The sequence below is a fragment of the Talpa europaea genome (assembly GCF_964194135.1).
Source record: "Talpa europaea genome assembly, chromosome: 12".
NCBI lineage: Eukaryota > Metazoa > Chordata > Mammalia > Eulipotyphla > Talpidae > Talpa > Talpa europaea.
In genome coordinates this window covers 79,645,815-79,661,158 of record NC_140079.1, presented here as the reverse complement: position 1 = coordinate 79,661,158, position 15,344 = coordinate 79,645,815, and the positions used below count along the sequence as shown (strand labels likewise).

Sequence of the window (15,344 nt, the reverse complement as noted above, 5' to 3'; positions counted from 1 at the left end):
AGGCTATGCATAAATGTGCACTTCCCCACCCCTTGTTACTAAACTTTTAAAATACCTTCAAATTGCTCTTCATGGATCATTCTAGTTGACCCAGTGATGTTAAGTGTAGTCTGTGTTCCCGTAATTTCCGTAGTGTTTAGGCTTTAATTTCTATCACAAAATATGCTATATGCTATGTATCAAGCTTTCTGTGATCAGAAAGAAAGGTGCCTTATATCCCAATGTCACGGCTACATCCCTATGGAAAAGAATCAGAAGCACAGTGTGTACAGAAGCATTGGGACTTCCCGTGGTGAAGCCAGACACCGTCCAGCAAGACGCATCCAAGTGGCACGGGGCTGCTTTTGTTTGATAGTCGCTCTTTTCTCCTTTTTCGTTTTCCTTATTTCTCTCCCCTCCCCCCTTTCTTTTTGTAGTTTGCTTTAAACAGAAAGCACTTAATAGATGACTATGTGTAAAAGCTCTGTGCAATAGAAATCCTTTTTCTTCATTTTTGAGAGATAATGTATTGCACACCAAATGAACTCAAAGTAAGCTTTAGACCAGATGATTCAGGTTATGGATGAGTACGTTCACTGTAGTTCCGTTTGTCCATGAACTGAAGGGAAAACAGGCCTCCCCAGCACCCCCCCCACCCCCATCTCAGCCTGCTTCTTGCTGACCACCGAGCTAGGAACACAGGGCCCACGGGCGCCCGCCGGAACCGCCGACTGGGTAGCAAGGTGGGGGTGTGCGTGGCTCAGCCGCCGAAAACCCTCCGGAGTGTGTGACCACCGCCGTCCCTTCCAACACCTAACCTTTTCTTGTTGAGATGGATTGACTGCTACTGACCTGCCAGCGTGCGTGAGGGTAATTATAAAAGGATGTTTCCTTGAGGGGGGGGGGGAAGAGATTTCTATCCTCTTCTATTTATTATTAGGTTAATCTTTTAAGTACTTATCAGGAGTGTATTGTTGTTTTGTGTTGTTGGTATTGGTGTTATAAATGCTTTTTGCTATCACGCCAGTGGTTACTGCCTCCTGCCCTCCCCTCCCCCCTTCCCCACCAAAAGAACCGCAGGGTCCTGGGGACATGACTGGGGGCAGAGAGGGCTGCTCCAGCAGATTCAGACGTCTGTCTCCAGAGTAGCCACTCAAAAATCGGTGGTCTCTACGTGTCTAACTTTTTAAATGAGAGAGTTGATGAACAAAAATCTACCAACGGGTGGAAGAGCACTCGTGTGAGGAGCTGCAGAGGAGACTTAGAAAAGCAAAGTTCAGTTCCCCAAAGCCTCCTAGAGCCTCTGGTAAGACTTCTGGGTTCATGAAGTTTCAGCGGGCCCTGGTCAAAGCGGGCGCGGCGGCCTGGGCAAGACTGACTGCCCAGCGAGAGGGGCTTCCTGCAAGGCTCGTGTGGGTCCATCATTTCAGTTGGCGTTGTTGTTGTTGTCGTCGTTTTCCTTGCATACAAAGTTGGTCAAAATCATCTTGCGAAGCAACAGTGTTTCTTAGCCTGGCTGTGGTTCGAGGACCCACACCAGGGAGGTCACGGGGTCCCCTCTCCCCCCTCAGTGTGGTTGAGTGTGGAGAAAGGTTAGACGAGGGGCTGTGACTGGAAGCACAGCCAGCAAGACACCCAGCTGCTTGTCGACGGGTGTGAGGGTGAAGGGGGGCTTGCCCTCCCTTGTGGGCCCAGGAGAAGGCAGCGTCCCCAGGCCGAGGCTGGGGTCCCGCCCACCCCAGGCGGGCCAGACGGCTGCCCCCACTTGCCAAGGGCCCGGCGACGCCCGACTGTTGGCGCAGGTGTTTCCTTCCGTGCCACGGCCTTCCCCTCCTCTCGGAAATTGTTGGGGACCCTAATTTTGTTCCTGTCTCTTTGAAAGCAAGCCCTCCCATGAAATAACTGTCCCCGTCGCCCCGGAAGGGTTTTCATTTTTCTCTAAATTAGTCTATGCATTTCTCTCTCTCGAACCGTTTTCTGCCTCTTTCCTTGAGAAAACGGGCCTCTCATGTCCCACCCTCTGAGACCCCTCAGAAAATGCTGTGCATTTTGGAGACGTGAGGATTCATTCAAAATTCTTCTCAAAGCATTTGCGACTAGCTTGTTGTAAAGTAAAAGTGGGACAAAAATAAAAAAGCAAAGGTGGTTTTCCCCACGTCCCTTTCCACTGAGTGAGACCTAGCTCTTTGCGTTTGTGCAATAACTACTTGCCGTGAGAGCGGGTAGCCACGCTCCCGTCCAGACTACTAACACAGCACAAGACAGCTCGCTCACGAGAGGCGGACTTCTTCCGGAAAACTCTTTAATAAGCTCAGCCCTCCCCTCCCCGCCCCCTGTATTGTGGTGTCTTACATTTTAGCAGTATTTTATATTTTCTGTAACGCACTAAGTCTTAGATGTTTCTAGAGCTTGTTTGTTAATACAATCACAGACTTTTTTTTTTTTTAATCTCACAGAGACCCAATTGACCAAAAAAAAAAAAAAAAAAAAAAGGCGTCCTTTTTGTACAAATAGCTTTGAGAAGCCTCTGTTTTTGTTGCTGTGACCCATCTCTGGTAACATTTTATTTCTTGCTATTTGTTTTCGACATTAAGAGTCAAAAGTTGATCCGGCCGGCGCGGGGGAGGGGGAGGCCCCCGTCGGCCCCTCGGCGTTGTCCCTTCTGTCTTTGGTTAGCCATACGCTGTTTGTTCTCAGCACTGTACAACGGTCCCTATATGATATGGAGAAGCAATATCACTGTATGAAACTCACACCATGTATTATTATTATTCACTAGCACCCTAGGTGTGATAATTGAAGTAAATATCTTTTATACAAACACAAGAATGTGTGGGTTGTTTTTATTTAAAGTGTTCTGGCCTGAGGAGCAGCAGCAAACACTTTTCATTCTGGGGCCAAAGGGCACCTCGGGGACTGCCTTCCCCCTCCACCTCCCTGTGCTTCCCATGGCGTGTGGTGTCCAGGCAGGTGTTGGTGGAGACCCGGCCGGAGGTAGGATGCACAGGCGTCCGGATACCAGCAGGCCCCCCTGTCGCCGAGCTCTCCATCCGGGCGCTGCACAGGGGCCTGTGCCGGCTTGGTGGTATCACCGCCACCGTTCAGTTACCCTTGATGTGCTGGCCATCCTGGCATCTGCTTCCTTGTCTGTGAAAGGGGGGCATCGCCGCCAGTCTCATGGACCAGAATAGCCAGTGGTGCCAGGCGCCGCCCTGGGGTGAATGGGGACAGCCCAGTATGTGGGGCCTGGGTGCCTGAGGCAACAGCCAGGTGCCTCTGCGGAGTGGCCCACACCTGGTGCTGGCTGGCCTCAGTCGCTCCATGGGGTTCTCTCATTTTGTCTCTGATTCCTGCTGTGAAAAAGGCTGCGCCAAGGGAACCCGTTAACGTGGGCAACAGAGTGGGAAGAGGAAGGAGCTACGGTGTCTTGTGAATTTCGGGGTGATCAGGCTCCGTGAAGGGGCCTCTCCAGCCAGCCCTGGGAGCAGGCTGGGGGAGAACTCTGCAGTCGGCTGCTAGGTGGGCTGCAGCCTTGTGACCCAGGACGTTTCTCGTCTTGAGATCTACGGGGTTGGAGAGAATGGACATCCTTGCCTCTGGCTGGTTGGAGGTGGTATTTGTTGTACATTTGTTTGTAGGTTTCAGCGTGAAGCTGCCATGTGAGTAGCGACGGTCTCTGACGTAAATTGGACTCGATCCTCCCTCCAGCGGGAGACCCCAGAACACCAGACAGTCTCCCTCCAGCTCCAGGTCCCGTCCAGTCACTCAGGGACGTAGGTCTGAAATTAACGTAAAGCCAGTCGAACGCTGCCATTTTGGTGTTTCACAGACTCAAGTCTAAGCAAATACGCTGCTACTAGTTTAGGTATGCCCCACTTTTTAAAGATCTGTTGACTGAATTAAAATACAAAACATTAAAAAATGAATAAAACACTTAGTGCAAAGTCTTTTTTACCCAGAAAGTCTCCCCAAGTGCTTTCAAAGTGAGATTTAATGAAGCAAAATGGCAGCTGCACGTGGTTTGCAGGGCTGGCTGTTTTCGTAAACCGCCAGCTCCAGGGGCAGGAGGCGGCCGATTGCACGCTCCGGCTGTCTGTGGGTGACACGTCCGTGCCAGGCAGACCTCGCAGCCTCCCTGTGCGTGGCCTTTCTCCTCTCCCCATATTCAAGTGCACCTGAACAAAACCACGAGCCTCGCTCGATGCTTGGAGGAAGCACGATCACAGATGTACAGGCTAAGGCAGCATGACGGTGTAACTGGTAGTCTGAGCCATCCGCCACTATCCATCCTCTCTGCTTGCATTTCCAAGGGCCTCTGCCATGGTTACATGGCTGCTCCCTCGCGGTCCTGCGCGCCAGCTGGGGGCTCAGCTCGCGGGTCTCTGCATCTGCACATGTCGTTGTTGGCTTCCTGTAAGGAGGGAGGAGCCTGGGCCTACCTGCGGGGGTTCCAGAGAACTTGTGATGTCGACGGGGTGCTGGCCTGGAAGCCAGTGTAACTGGGGCGAAGTGACTCAGGGGAAGATCGGGAGGTGGCAAAGTCAGAGAGACCAGGAAGGCAGAGCCATGGGACCAGGGCAGGCAATTTCTCTGAGGGATCTGGAGGTGGCTGGAGGGTTTTAACACGGGGTGATGTGATCTGAGTGTAAAAGGTCCTCGGGCTGCTGCTTCTTGAGTGGAGTGTAGCGATGAGGGTAGAAGAAGGGGCGCATCAAGATAGTGAGGGCGTGACTCTAGCCAGGTGTGGGGACCATGCCGAAGCTGATTGGATTCTGGATACATTTTGAAGATAGACGCAAAAATAAGACAACACATCAGACGTAGGCGTGATGGGGAACAGTTAGGGCAGGCCCGGGGGTTTGATCTGAGCCCCTGAAGGATGGCTCTGCTCCTCTGGCCCTGAAGATAACACCCCTTCCTGCTGACTGGAAGCAGACTGGACCCTGAGAGCCAGACTTCGATCTGAACCCCTTAAGTTTGGGGTGCCAATTTGGGAGCTGTGTTCTGGAGAGTCCTTAGCACGTCAGTGGCTCTCAGGCGGCGGCAGTAAACGGGAGGAGAGAGAAAGGCATGCAGGAGCAGGATGAAGGACCGTGCTACAGCATCCAAAGCTGAGCGCGGAGAAGAACCTGCAAAGGAAAAGAGAGGAGAGAGTGACTGGTGGGGGGGCGCGGGGCACGGGCCCGCGGGTGTAGGAAACAGTAACTGAGAATAAGGGCATAGCAAGTGCAAGGTCTTCGGTGACCTTGGCAAGGACCGTGGTGTGGTGGGTGTGCAAGTGCGCAGGAAGGGTTTAAGGAATCGGACACTTGAGACTGGCCAGGGAGTTTTGCTGGAGGGGGCAGAGAGGTCAAGAGGCCTGAGTGCACGTGCGCCAGACGGGAGAGTAAAGAACGTGCTGCATGCTCGGGGAAAGAAGACAGAGGAAGGAGCCGATATTGCAGGAGAGGGGGACACTTGGTGGGGGGCGCTTGCGTAGGAGCAGGAATGAGGGGCAGCAGGTGGCAGGCATGGGGAGCACCTGGCACTCACCTCTGGCCCCCTGTGGGGACATGGAGGTGCAGCGGCAGGGAGTGGGGTTGTGGAAGCAGCTCATCTCCCCTGAGAGCCCTCTGGGCAGAGGCAGTGAGCCGCAACTCTTACCTGGTTTGCTGGTGGACTATCACAGGGAGCCCCACCTACAGGAAAGTGGCTCCACCACCGCCAGGCCTGACCCCCCCCAACTCCATTCATAACAAGTTTGTGCATGTAATTGACCCGCAGTCAGAAATCGTGCCTCGACCTTAAGTCAAAGAGCCCAATCTCCTTAAGTCTTGACCTTGAAACTGCTTTGATTTCTTTCTCCCCGCTGCAAAATGTCCCCTCTGGGAAGTCTTCCCAGATTCACCCAGAAGGATGAGGTCCCATAAACTTTCGTAAGGGGAGGGGACTATCTCCCACAGTCTCCCACAGGCCACCTCTCAGAGGGGAGGCGTTCTCTCTCTCCCACCGCTCCCGCACCCTGCTGTCCACCTGCTGCCACTACTCCCTCTCTGCAGGCTTCTCCCCCACTGCAGACACTCCATTCTGCTCCCTACTCTTGAAGTGCCCCCACTAACCTTTGCTCTTGCTCTTCCCAACTGGCATCTGTCAAGAGCAGTCCCTGGTTCTGCCACCTCCTGCTGCACCCCATTCCACTGCTACCCTGACCAAACTCTCTTCAGTGGGGGCAGGTTCCCTCCACTGCTCGCCTGGCTCTGCCTTGCTTTAGACATTAAGGACCCCTCTTTACTTGGTGAAGGTCCTAGTCAACTTGGCACCTTAATACTTCCTCCTGATTTCCCCCTGCTTTCTGCCACCTCCTCTCCTGCTTTTTCCCTGAAAATGCTGACATCCCCAAAGTTTCTACCCATTCCCACTGCAGCTTTGGGCCCCCAACTTCATCTCCAGCCTCAGGCCCCTGGGCCCAGCCAGTTCCTCCTCATGCACACCCCCTTGGCCATCCCACCAGTATTTCCTGCTCACCAGGGCCACGCTGCTGCATTTGGAGACTCCAGTTCAGGTGCAGTCTTCCCCTGCTGCGTCTGTCCAATGGGGTAGAACTCTTTCCAGGACCTTCTATTGCCTTGCCCCAGGGTCAGAGTTCATGCCCATTTCTGCCAGACCCTAGCTCACACCCTCCCTTGCCATCAAGTGGCCACCCAGAGATGTAGCACCAACATCATCTGCACCTGTCTCTGGGCTCCACACCCTCCACACATCTCTGGCCCCCACTACCCGGGCTCAGCTCCTGCACCATTTTTGTACATATTCCTGTGTGGCTGTTCCTATGGATGCCCAGTGCCTGGAACTGAACTTATACCCTCCCTCAGTCTAGGCCCTTCACCTCTAGTAATGTTACCCAGGGTCCCTCTCCCTCCATCTCACCACAACTTCTGTCTGCCTCCCTCCTGAGCATGTGGTACAGCAGGATGACCCTGGGACCAAAGACTTTATGCCCAGGCCAGCGGATCAAGGCATTTCAGGTCTCCCTGGGCCTCTCCCCAACAGGGTCTGCTTAAAAGCCCCTGTAGGCCACCCAGGGGTTGCAGGATGAAGGTCAGACACCAACCTGGCTACCCACAGTAGTTCCTCTATGACCTGGCCAGGGCAAGGATCCAGGTTATCCCCCCAACCCCACCTGGGACCCCTCACTACCAATACTACCTACTTGCCCTGTATAGTGAGGGTCTCAGCAATGTTTGAGAGAATAAATACATTCAGGATCTGAGAATATGGAGATTCCAGTATTGGGAAGGGCTTATGTGTAGCCGGGGTGGACACTCTGGGGTTTTTGTCCTGGGCTGGGAAGCCTCAATTCTTCAACTATAAAATGGGGGTCATCTTTACTGACTGATGGGACTGTTGTGAGATGTAGCGGGCACCCAGGAGATGGAGCATGTGGGGGTGAGGTTGGCTTCCCCTGAGCTGGCCCAGGGCACTGAGGGTCAGGGTGGCCACCTGGTCAGCAGGCTGCATGCTGGTGGGCAGGTCCATCCTAGGAGGACCCAGACCCTGGAGCCTTTGGGCATTTCTGGGGCCACAGTGCCCCCTAGTGGTCATGCAGTCTACCCCAGGCCCAGGCCTTCCCACTGTCTCTGCAGCCCTGAGCAAGGTTCATTTTCACCATTTTACAAATGAGGCTCCGACAGAGCAAGCCAGCTGCCCAGACTCACACAGCCATCCAGAAACAGGGCCAGACCCCAGGCCACCCTGTCCTCTCTGCCAATGCTGCTGGAGGCACCTCCTAACCCTGGGCTAGGAGAACTCCCCAACATCTCCCCCTAAAAAAAGGGCAGCACCATCTCCACACAGCAGTATTTTCAATTTGCTTTGTTGGAAAGATAACCTGGCACTTGGATGGGGGGGAGAGGTGGACAGGGCTGTGGTTGGGGATTCCTGGGGAGCCTCCACCACGACAGCTGAAACCTGTTGGGGGAAGGACCAAGCAAGTCTGGTGGCAGCTTCAGAGGTTGGGCCTCTTATCCCCTACTCCCCCACCCCCTGCTGGGCCTGAAGATAGTCTGCCCCCACCCTTGCACCTCCCCTTGAACCCCCCCCCACTTGTCTCTATCACTCCTACCGCTTGGACTTCCCTCTGCTCACTGTCTTGGGGCTTTGGCCCTAGAAGAAACTTGGGGTTCGCTGGACTCAGCCTCTTTGCCCTGGTTGACAGGCAAAATGAGGCCCGAGGAGAAAAGGGACTCACTGCAGTTACCCAGCTGGTCATGCAGAGCCATGGGGTGGGGGTGGGCAGCCATTTTCCCTACATCCCTAGCCTGGACCCCTTCTCCTCCAGGGACCTGAAGAGTTCTTGGGGGCAGGTTGCCCTGCCTCTGGCTGATCTTCAGCGGGCAGCAGGCACCTGGGGGGGGGGGGGAGTAAAGATGGGGGGGGCATAAGGCTCCCCACAGGTTCCCACCAGGCTCCTCTGATGGCCACATCTTCCTTTGGCCACAGGGCGCTGTGCAGAGCTGCAGGTCCACGTCACTGAAGCCGCGGCCACGGCAGCTGAGCAGAGGGAGCTGATCGCGCGCCTTGAACAGGACCTCAGCACCATTCAGTCCATCCAGCGGCCTGATGCTGAGGTAAGCCCACCCCCTCCGCCCTGCCCCCAGGCACAGAGGGGTTGTCCCCCACTGCGTCTGGGTTTTGCCTGCTCCCTTCACCAAGAAGGCCCAACTCGGGAGGCCAGGCCAAAGGCTGAGAGCTGGGCTTCCTCGATCTGACATAAAGCACCCTGTGTCTAGCAACGGGCTTGGACCTCTGCCCTGGGAGCACTGGGTAAAAGCACAACCAGGATTCTCCACCCATCCTATAGCTAGAGGCCGGGAGGCCCAGGATCAAAGAAGACTGGAGCCCAGTGGGCCCCTGTAACATCACCTACCCCCCATTTTATAGATGAAGAAATGGGGCTTAGGGAGAGAAGCTGGGCTGGCCCAGGTCGTGAGGCAGGCTGGCTAACAGGTCCAGGGGACACCTGGGCCTCTCATGCTGCCATGAGAGGTGCCAGTCACAGGTGACTGGCTGAGTTCACCACCTCTGAGCTCCAGCCTCAGGGCAAATGTGGGTCCAGCCTTCTCTTTGGCAGCCTGTGCCAAGCACTCTCCAGACCCTTCTTTGGCCACCACTGTGCCCAGCCCCCATCACCAGACAGCCCACCTGCTCCTTGATCCCCATCTGCTTGGCACTCCGACTGGGTGTATGGCTGTGTATGGAGGCCCCCCCAGCCCTGCTTCTCTTACATGCAGGGCGCTGCTGAGCTCAGCCTGGAGAAGATACCGGAGCCCATCAAAGAGGCCACCGCGCTGTTCTATGGTGAGAGGCCTTCCTCACCACTGAGGCGGCAGCAGCAGGGCTGGAGGGGATCGGGAGAAAAGTTGGTACAACCTCAGCCCTGAGGCCTGAAGAGCACCCCCTCCCCACAAAGTCAGGGCGTCCCACCCCAGCAATGACCCACCCCACTTGCCCTTCTAGGGCTTCACCTGACACCCCCCCCAGGGGATGCTGGCCCCCCTCAGCCCTGCCAGTGGCCTGTCAGAGCCTGATGGGTGGGGGGTTAGCACCCCGGGGAGGCGTTGGCATTGAAATGCAATACCCAGCAGCTGGGTCAGGACAAGGTGGAGCAGGGGTGACCCCTGGCTTCCCAGTGCCTTCACTGTCCCTTTGCTTCCCAGGAACTGGGGCCCAGATGCAGGGGTCTCAGATCCAAGTACAGAGGGAGGGGCCTTGTTCCTCCCCTCCTGAGCCCCTATTCTCATGTTACACCCCACCCAGTTCCCCTAGGCACCCCTTCTCCAACTTCTCAGCACTTTGTGCTCAGACGGCCCATGGCACAGAGCTCCCTCTGGGCAGGGACCACCCAATCTGAGGGCCCACTGCTGGGCTCTGCCTCCACACGCCAAGCCCCTCTCCCCTACCTCCTAGGACCCTCAGTGATGGCCAGCAGCACCCTCCCCGAGGGTCAGGTAGACTCTCTACTCTCCATCATCTCCAGCCAGAGGGAGCGCTTCCGTGCCCGGAACCAGGAACTGGAGGCTGTGAGTTATGTCCTTCCCTCCCCAGTAGTCCCTGGGCCTGAAGGCACAGCAGTTTGAGAGGGAAAGATATGTCACAGACTATAAACCACAGCAGGATTAAATTTGTTCTGTCAGTCAAGGAGGGCTGCCTGGAGGAGGTCGTGCCATGCTGGGCTTAGAAAGAAGAACCAGATGCTCAAGAATTAGATGTCTCATGAGCAGAGACAAGGAGCCAATTAGCCAGAAGGGAATGTGGGTTGTGCCAGGGCTGCAGCAGGAACAAGACACGGTCACTGGTCTGGTGTCTACCGCCAGGCCGGGGGCGCCACCAAATGATTGAAACAGCAGAGTGACACTACCAGGATGGAGGGGGCATTAAGCACATCCACGCTCTTGTGCAGCTATCACCTCTGTCCCTCTCCAGAGCTTTCTCATCTTCCCAAACCCCTTCAGCCCTGGGCACCGCGTGCTCCCCCTACCCCCACCCCGCCCCACCGTCTCTGAGCACGTGGCTTTCTGAGCTGCGCCACACACTGTGCATCTCTCTGTGACCGGCTTGTTTCCGGAGCCTGAGATCCGCAAGGTCCACCCCGTGGGAGCCTGTGTCAGACCTACCTTCCTCCTCGAGACGAAATCACATTTCGTGCGCCACGAGCCGCCTCTCCCTTTCCCTTCACCCATCCCCTAGCGCCTGGGCCCTCCCGCATCACCGGGAGGGCGGCTGCTGTGCTCGGGTGAGCGGACAGCTCTTCAAGCCCCTGCGCCCACTTCTCTGGGTGTCTACCCCGCACTGCTGGCTCGTGTTTAGTTCCTGGCGGCACCGCCGCACTGCCACCCACTTTGTTGTCCTGTTGGAACTTTTAACAGTGGGAAGAAAGCATATAAGTATTAAGTAACTTGAGAAGTGAGACCCCCCACTTCACCTTGTCCCGGGATTGGCAAACATTGAAATCACACAGCGCACGATTCCATTTGTATGAGGTGACCAGAATAGCAAATCCAGAGGGACAGAAAGTAGATCAGCGATCGCCCAGGGCCGGGAGACGAGGGGACAGGGAAGGGCTGCTGACGGGCTTGGGGCTTCTTTTTGGGGTGACAGAGATGCTCTGGAATCAGACAGTGGAGATAGCTGCATAACATTGTAAACACATTTAAAAAAAACACACACTGAATTTTGCACTTAAATATGGCATTTATACGAATTATATCTCCAGGCTATTTTTTTCAAATGCTGATAATAACATAAATTAACAAAACATGAAGACACCTGAAGTGAGAACCAGGGCTTCTGCCTAGGACCGGGGTCACGGGAGGAGCAGGAGGCCCTCCAGAGTGGGCAGTTCTGAGCAGGTCAGGAAGATGGCCGCATGCAGGCAAAGAAGGGGCTCAGGTGGGCAGAGTGGCACCTGCACTCCTTCTGCCCCTGACATTGCCCACCCCGCACCTGCCGGCCCACAGGAAAACCGCCTGGCCCAACACACCATCCAGGCCCTGCAGAGCGAGCTGGACAGCCTGCGGGCTGACAACGTCAAGCTCTACGAGAAGATCAAGTTCCTGCAAAGCTACCCCGGCCGGGTAGGTGCCCTCCCCAAGTTCAGCCCCAGACATATTGTCAGGCAACAGTTGGTCAGGGCTCTCTGAGTCTGAAGGGGTGAAGGCGGTGACCTGCTGGGCAGCCCTGGGCGTGCAGGACACCCAGAGGCCAATCCCCGCACCTGCCAACTTCCCTTCCTAAGCTGGGGAGCTCACACATGCTCTTACATACAGTGGGGCTCTCATGGGGGTTCGTTCATCAAGACCAGCCAGGAGGAGAGGCATAGCCACGAGCAAGGATCACAGACCTCACCGCACAGGCCCAGGGAACCCTCTGTGAAATGAGGGTGATCTGCTGGAAATTTAACTCCGCGGATGTGGAGCATGCAGACAAGCCTCAGGGAATCCATATATTTTGAACTTATGTTTGGAAAAAAAAATCAGAATTTGATCCAACACCCCCAAAACCGATCAAGAGAACAGAGCAGACTTCTGCTCTGTTCTGGGCTAGAGACGGACATCCCTGACTTCTCTCAGCCCCTAGGCCTCAAAGGGGACCACCCCATGCAAGGAAACCCCTCTGTGACTGTTGGGAGACAGTGTGTTGGGAGCAGTGACACTCTTGGTGGGTGCCTCCCTGAGACAAGACTGTCAGCCCCCCATTCCACCCGCTGGACCTGTTATTAGGCCACCAGGGGGCGCCCATGCTCCATGCAAACCAGTATCACATGCAATGACTGGCAGGAAGGTGGCTTCTCTCCCAGGTGCCTGCCTGCACCCCACAACCACCCTGCACGTGCCCAGAAGAACCCCTCCAGACCCACCTCCCTGCTCTGGACCTAGGCCTGTCCACCTTGTACATTCCAGCCCCTGTCTGGACCTCAGTTCCCCCTGACTGACCCCAGGGGGAGACCAACCCCAGGTAATGTCCCTGGACACACAGAACCAGGCGACTGAACCTTCTCACCAGGACCGCTCCCCACCTCTGTTGTGCTGATAAGGAAATCCAGGCTCCCATGAAATCGATCAGCCTTCAGTCCCTGGGCCCTGGCCTTCCAGTCACCGGGTCTCTTCTCTTGCCACACAGGGCAGCGGCAGCGATGACACGGAGCTGCGGTACTCATCCCAGTACGAGGAGCGCCTGGACCCCTTCTCGTCCTTCAGCAAGCGGGTGTGTGAGCCTGGCCTCCAGGAAGGGCCAGCCGGGAAGGCTACAGGGGCCCCAGCCGGCCCTCCCTCCCATCCACTACCCCTGATCTGTCCCCAGCTTCCCTGGCTGTCAGACTTCACACACTCCACACCCAACAACTCCAGGCCTGTCTTGATGCTAGCAAGGCCAGGACCACCCAGGGCAGGCCCAGGGTCAGGCACCCTGCTGGTGGCTGCTCAGAGTTATGATAGCAAATGGGTCGGCCTGGGCTAGGCAGACAAGCTGTGCTCATACAGATTTTGGGGGAACTCAGGATGTCACACTGAGCGGGTCTGGGTACCGGTGGGGGGGGCCCTGTAGACCCTAGGGTCCTATAGGAATTTCGGGGCGGGGACCCCTTTCTACAGTGAGATGGCCTGTGGGCCTATAGAGTGCTCTCCTGATGTCTCTCCCCCTTCAGGAGCGGCAGCGAAAGTACCTGAGCTTGAGCCCCTGGGACAAAGCCACACTCAGCATGGTAAGTCCACGCCCCTGTGCCCACCTGGGATAGGCCTGAAACTGTCTCCAGGTACCTCATCACCTGCCCTCCAGCCCAGTCTGGAACCAGAGGGACCCCACTGGCCCCTCACAGGTTCTGCCAAGAGTGACTGAGTGACCCAGAACAGGGTCACTCCCCTTGGGGACAGCTCCTCCGGTAGCACCATTCATAATAGGTTCTGGAATCAAGCTGCAGGGACACCATCCCTCAGACCTTCCGTGGCCCAAGGTCCTGACCTATACAGTGGAGTAGGAGCCTGACTGCCAGCCCATCCCCCCTCCTTGCTGCCTTGAAGTCCTCTCAGCCAGAGCCCCGGGCAGCCCAGGAGTGTGAGACCCTGCCCACCCCAACTCCATGTCTGGCTTGCTTTCCAGGGGCGGTTGGTTCTCTCCAACAAGATGGCACGCACCATCGGCTTCTTCTACACGCTGTTCCTGCATTGCTTGGTCTTCCTGGTGAGTGTCCAGGTGGGCGGCCGGGGATGTACACATCACACTCCCCCTGCCTGCTGGGGCAGCAGGGACCCTGTTACTGTGACTGGCACCCAGGCCTTCTCAAACTGTACCATCTGCTCCTGGCCACTTTAAGGGCTCTGGCTGGAGCAGGCCAGCAGCCTGGCCGCCCTATGGAAAAGGCCTGGCTGACTCCATCCAGGCCCAGCCCTGGAGCAATTTGGAAGGCAGGGCCTCTGTGGGAAGAAGGTAGAAAGCAGGTCTGACTCTAAGGGACAGCCTGGTGGGCCCACGGGGAAGGGACATCGTGAACTGAATCTCCTCGTGTGCAGAGGGGTATTCCACCTAGTGGGCACACATAGCACATGCAGAGGCCTAGCCACGCCCACATGTTCACTGAGTCAGAGAGCAGGCAGGGTGTGCCAGTGGAAGGCTCCCACCTCGGGAACCCCAGATGGTCCCTCTGTGGCTAGCCTGGCTCCATCTCTGACCCTGGACCCAGAGGGCCCTGCTCTGCCAGCAGTATGCTCAGCAGTGTGAGGGATGTGCCTCCGCATGTGGGCCTGTCTGAGCATCTGTGAAGCAGGGGCACAGGAGCACCTCTAAGACCCACCCAGGCCAGTAGGCTTTGAGTCCAGCTCCCCATCCTGGGGCTGGGGCCACGAGAACATTCATGGGCCAGGAGGCCAGGCCCAGATGCCACAGGTGGACTGCGGGAGTGGCCGAGGGGCATGACAGGCAGCTCAACGTGTCTCTGCCTGGCCAGGTACTCTACAAGCTGGCGTGGAGTGAGAGCATGGAGAGGGACTGCGCCACCTTCTGTGCCAAGAAGTGAGGATGCCCACCACAGCCCTGCCCTGAGCCCCCCAGCACCATCCTATGACCACCACAAGCCACTACTTATATTCCCTGCCCCCAGCCCTCCACCATTGCCCCTCCCCCTTCCCATTACCCCCACCCAACACATAGTGCATGCCCCCTCCTTTACACATTTTCCCCCCTTTTTAGACTTAACCTCAGCAAATGTTTCTGTGCCCTCAGGTTTGCCGATCACCTGCACAAATTCCATGAGAATGACAATGGGGCAGCGGCTGGTGACTTGTGGCAGTGACTGGTGACTTGTGGCAGTGACATCCAGGGCCTCCCCACAGGACATCGACATGGCTGCACTCCCCACCCCTGCTTGTTCAGCTGTTTCCAATGACTCAAGATTCCCCATAGAATCCCTAGTTGAAACTGCCCTGGCCCTCCACCCAGCTCTCCACCCCTTAAGAGAACTAACTACTCAACTACATCAGGCCCCCCTCTGGCCCATCCCAGTGGTGACAGCCTGACCGCCAGCCCTGGCGACAGAGACCTGCGAGCCAGGATGCTGACTGCGGTCCTACTGGTTCTGACCGTGGTCAATCCACTTGGGATCCCCTGGGCTTCTCTGAGCCAGGGACTGGGATCCCCTAGATCCCCTAGGATCCACCACCATCCCAGGGACTGGGATCCCCTAGATCCCCTAGGATCCACCACCATCCCAGGGACTGGGATCCCCTAGATCCCCTAGGATCCACCACCATCCCTCAAGAGGTAGAGAGCCTTCCTCCCAGGCCAGCAGGCTTTGAGTCCAACCACCCCCCGGCCTGCCTTTGTCATCCCCACCGCAA

The 15,344-nt window shown here is 56.4% G+C and overlaps 1 protein-coding gene across 9 annotated transcripts in view; it reads left to right on the top strand.

The window, feature by feature from the left end:
• The window catches only part of CUX1 (cut like homeobox 1), a gene marked incomplete at both ends in the record, with an annotated part of 322,665 nt that extends 307,865 nt beyond the window's left edge, over positions 1-14,800 (top strand). For all 9 annotated transcript variants that reach the window (XM_084251633.1, XM_084251632.1, XM_084251634.1 and 6 more), the window contains 9 exons: positions 8,458-8,585; positions 9,249-9,315; positions 9,925-10,037; positions 11,475-11,591; positions 12,637-12,720; positions 13,160-13,216; positions 13,612-13,692; positions 14,456-14,520; positions 14,731-14,800. In XM_084251633.1, the coding sequence (XP_084107759.1) occupies positions 8,458-8,585; positions 9,249-9,315; positions 9,925-10,037; positions 11,475-11,591; positions 12,637-12,720; positions 13,160-13,216; positions 13,612-13,692; positions 14,456-14,520; positions 14,731-14,800 (782 nt within the window). The remainder of the gene's footprint in view (positions 1-8,457; positions 8,586-9,248; positions 9,316-9,924; positions 10,038-11,474; positions 11,592-12,636; positions 12,721-13,159; positions 13,217-13,611; positions 13,693-14,455; positions 14,521-14,730) is intronic.
• Between the last annotated feature and the right edge of the window lie 544 nt (positions 14,801-15,344).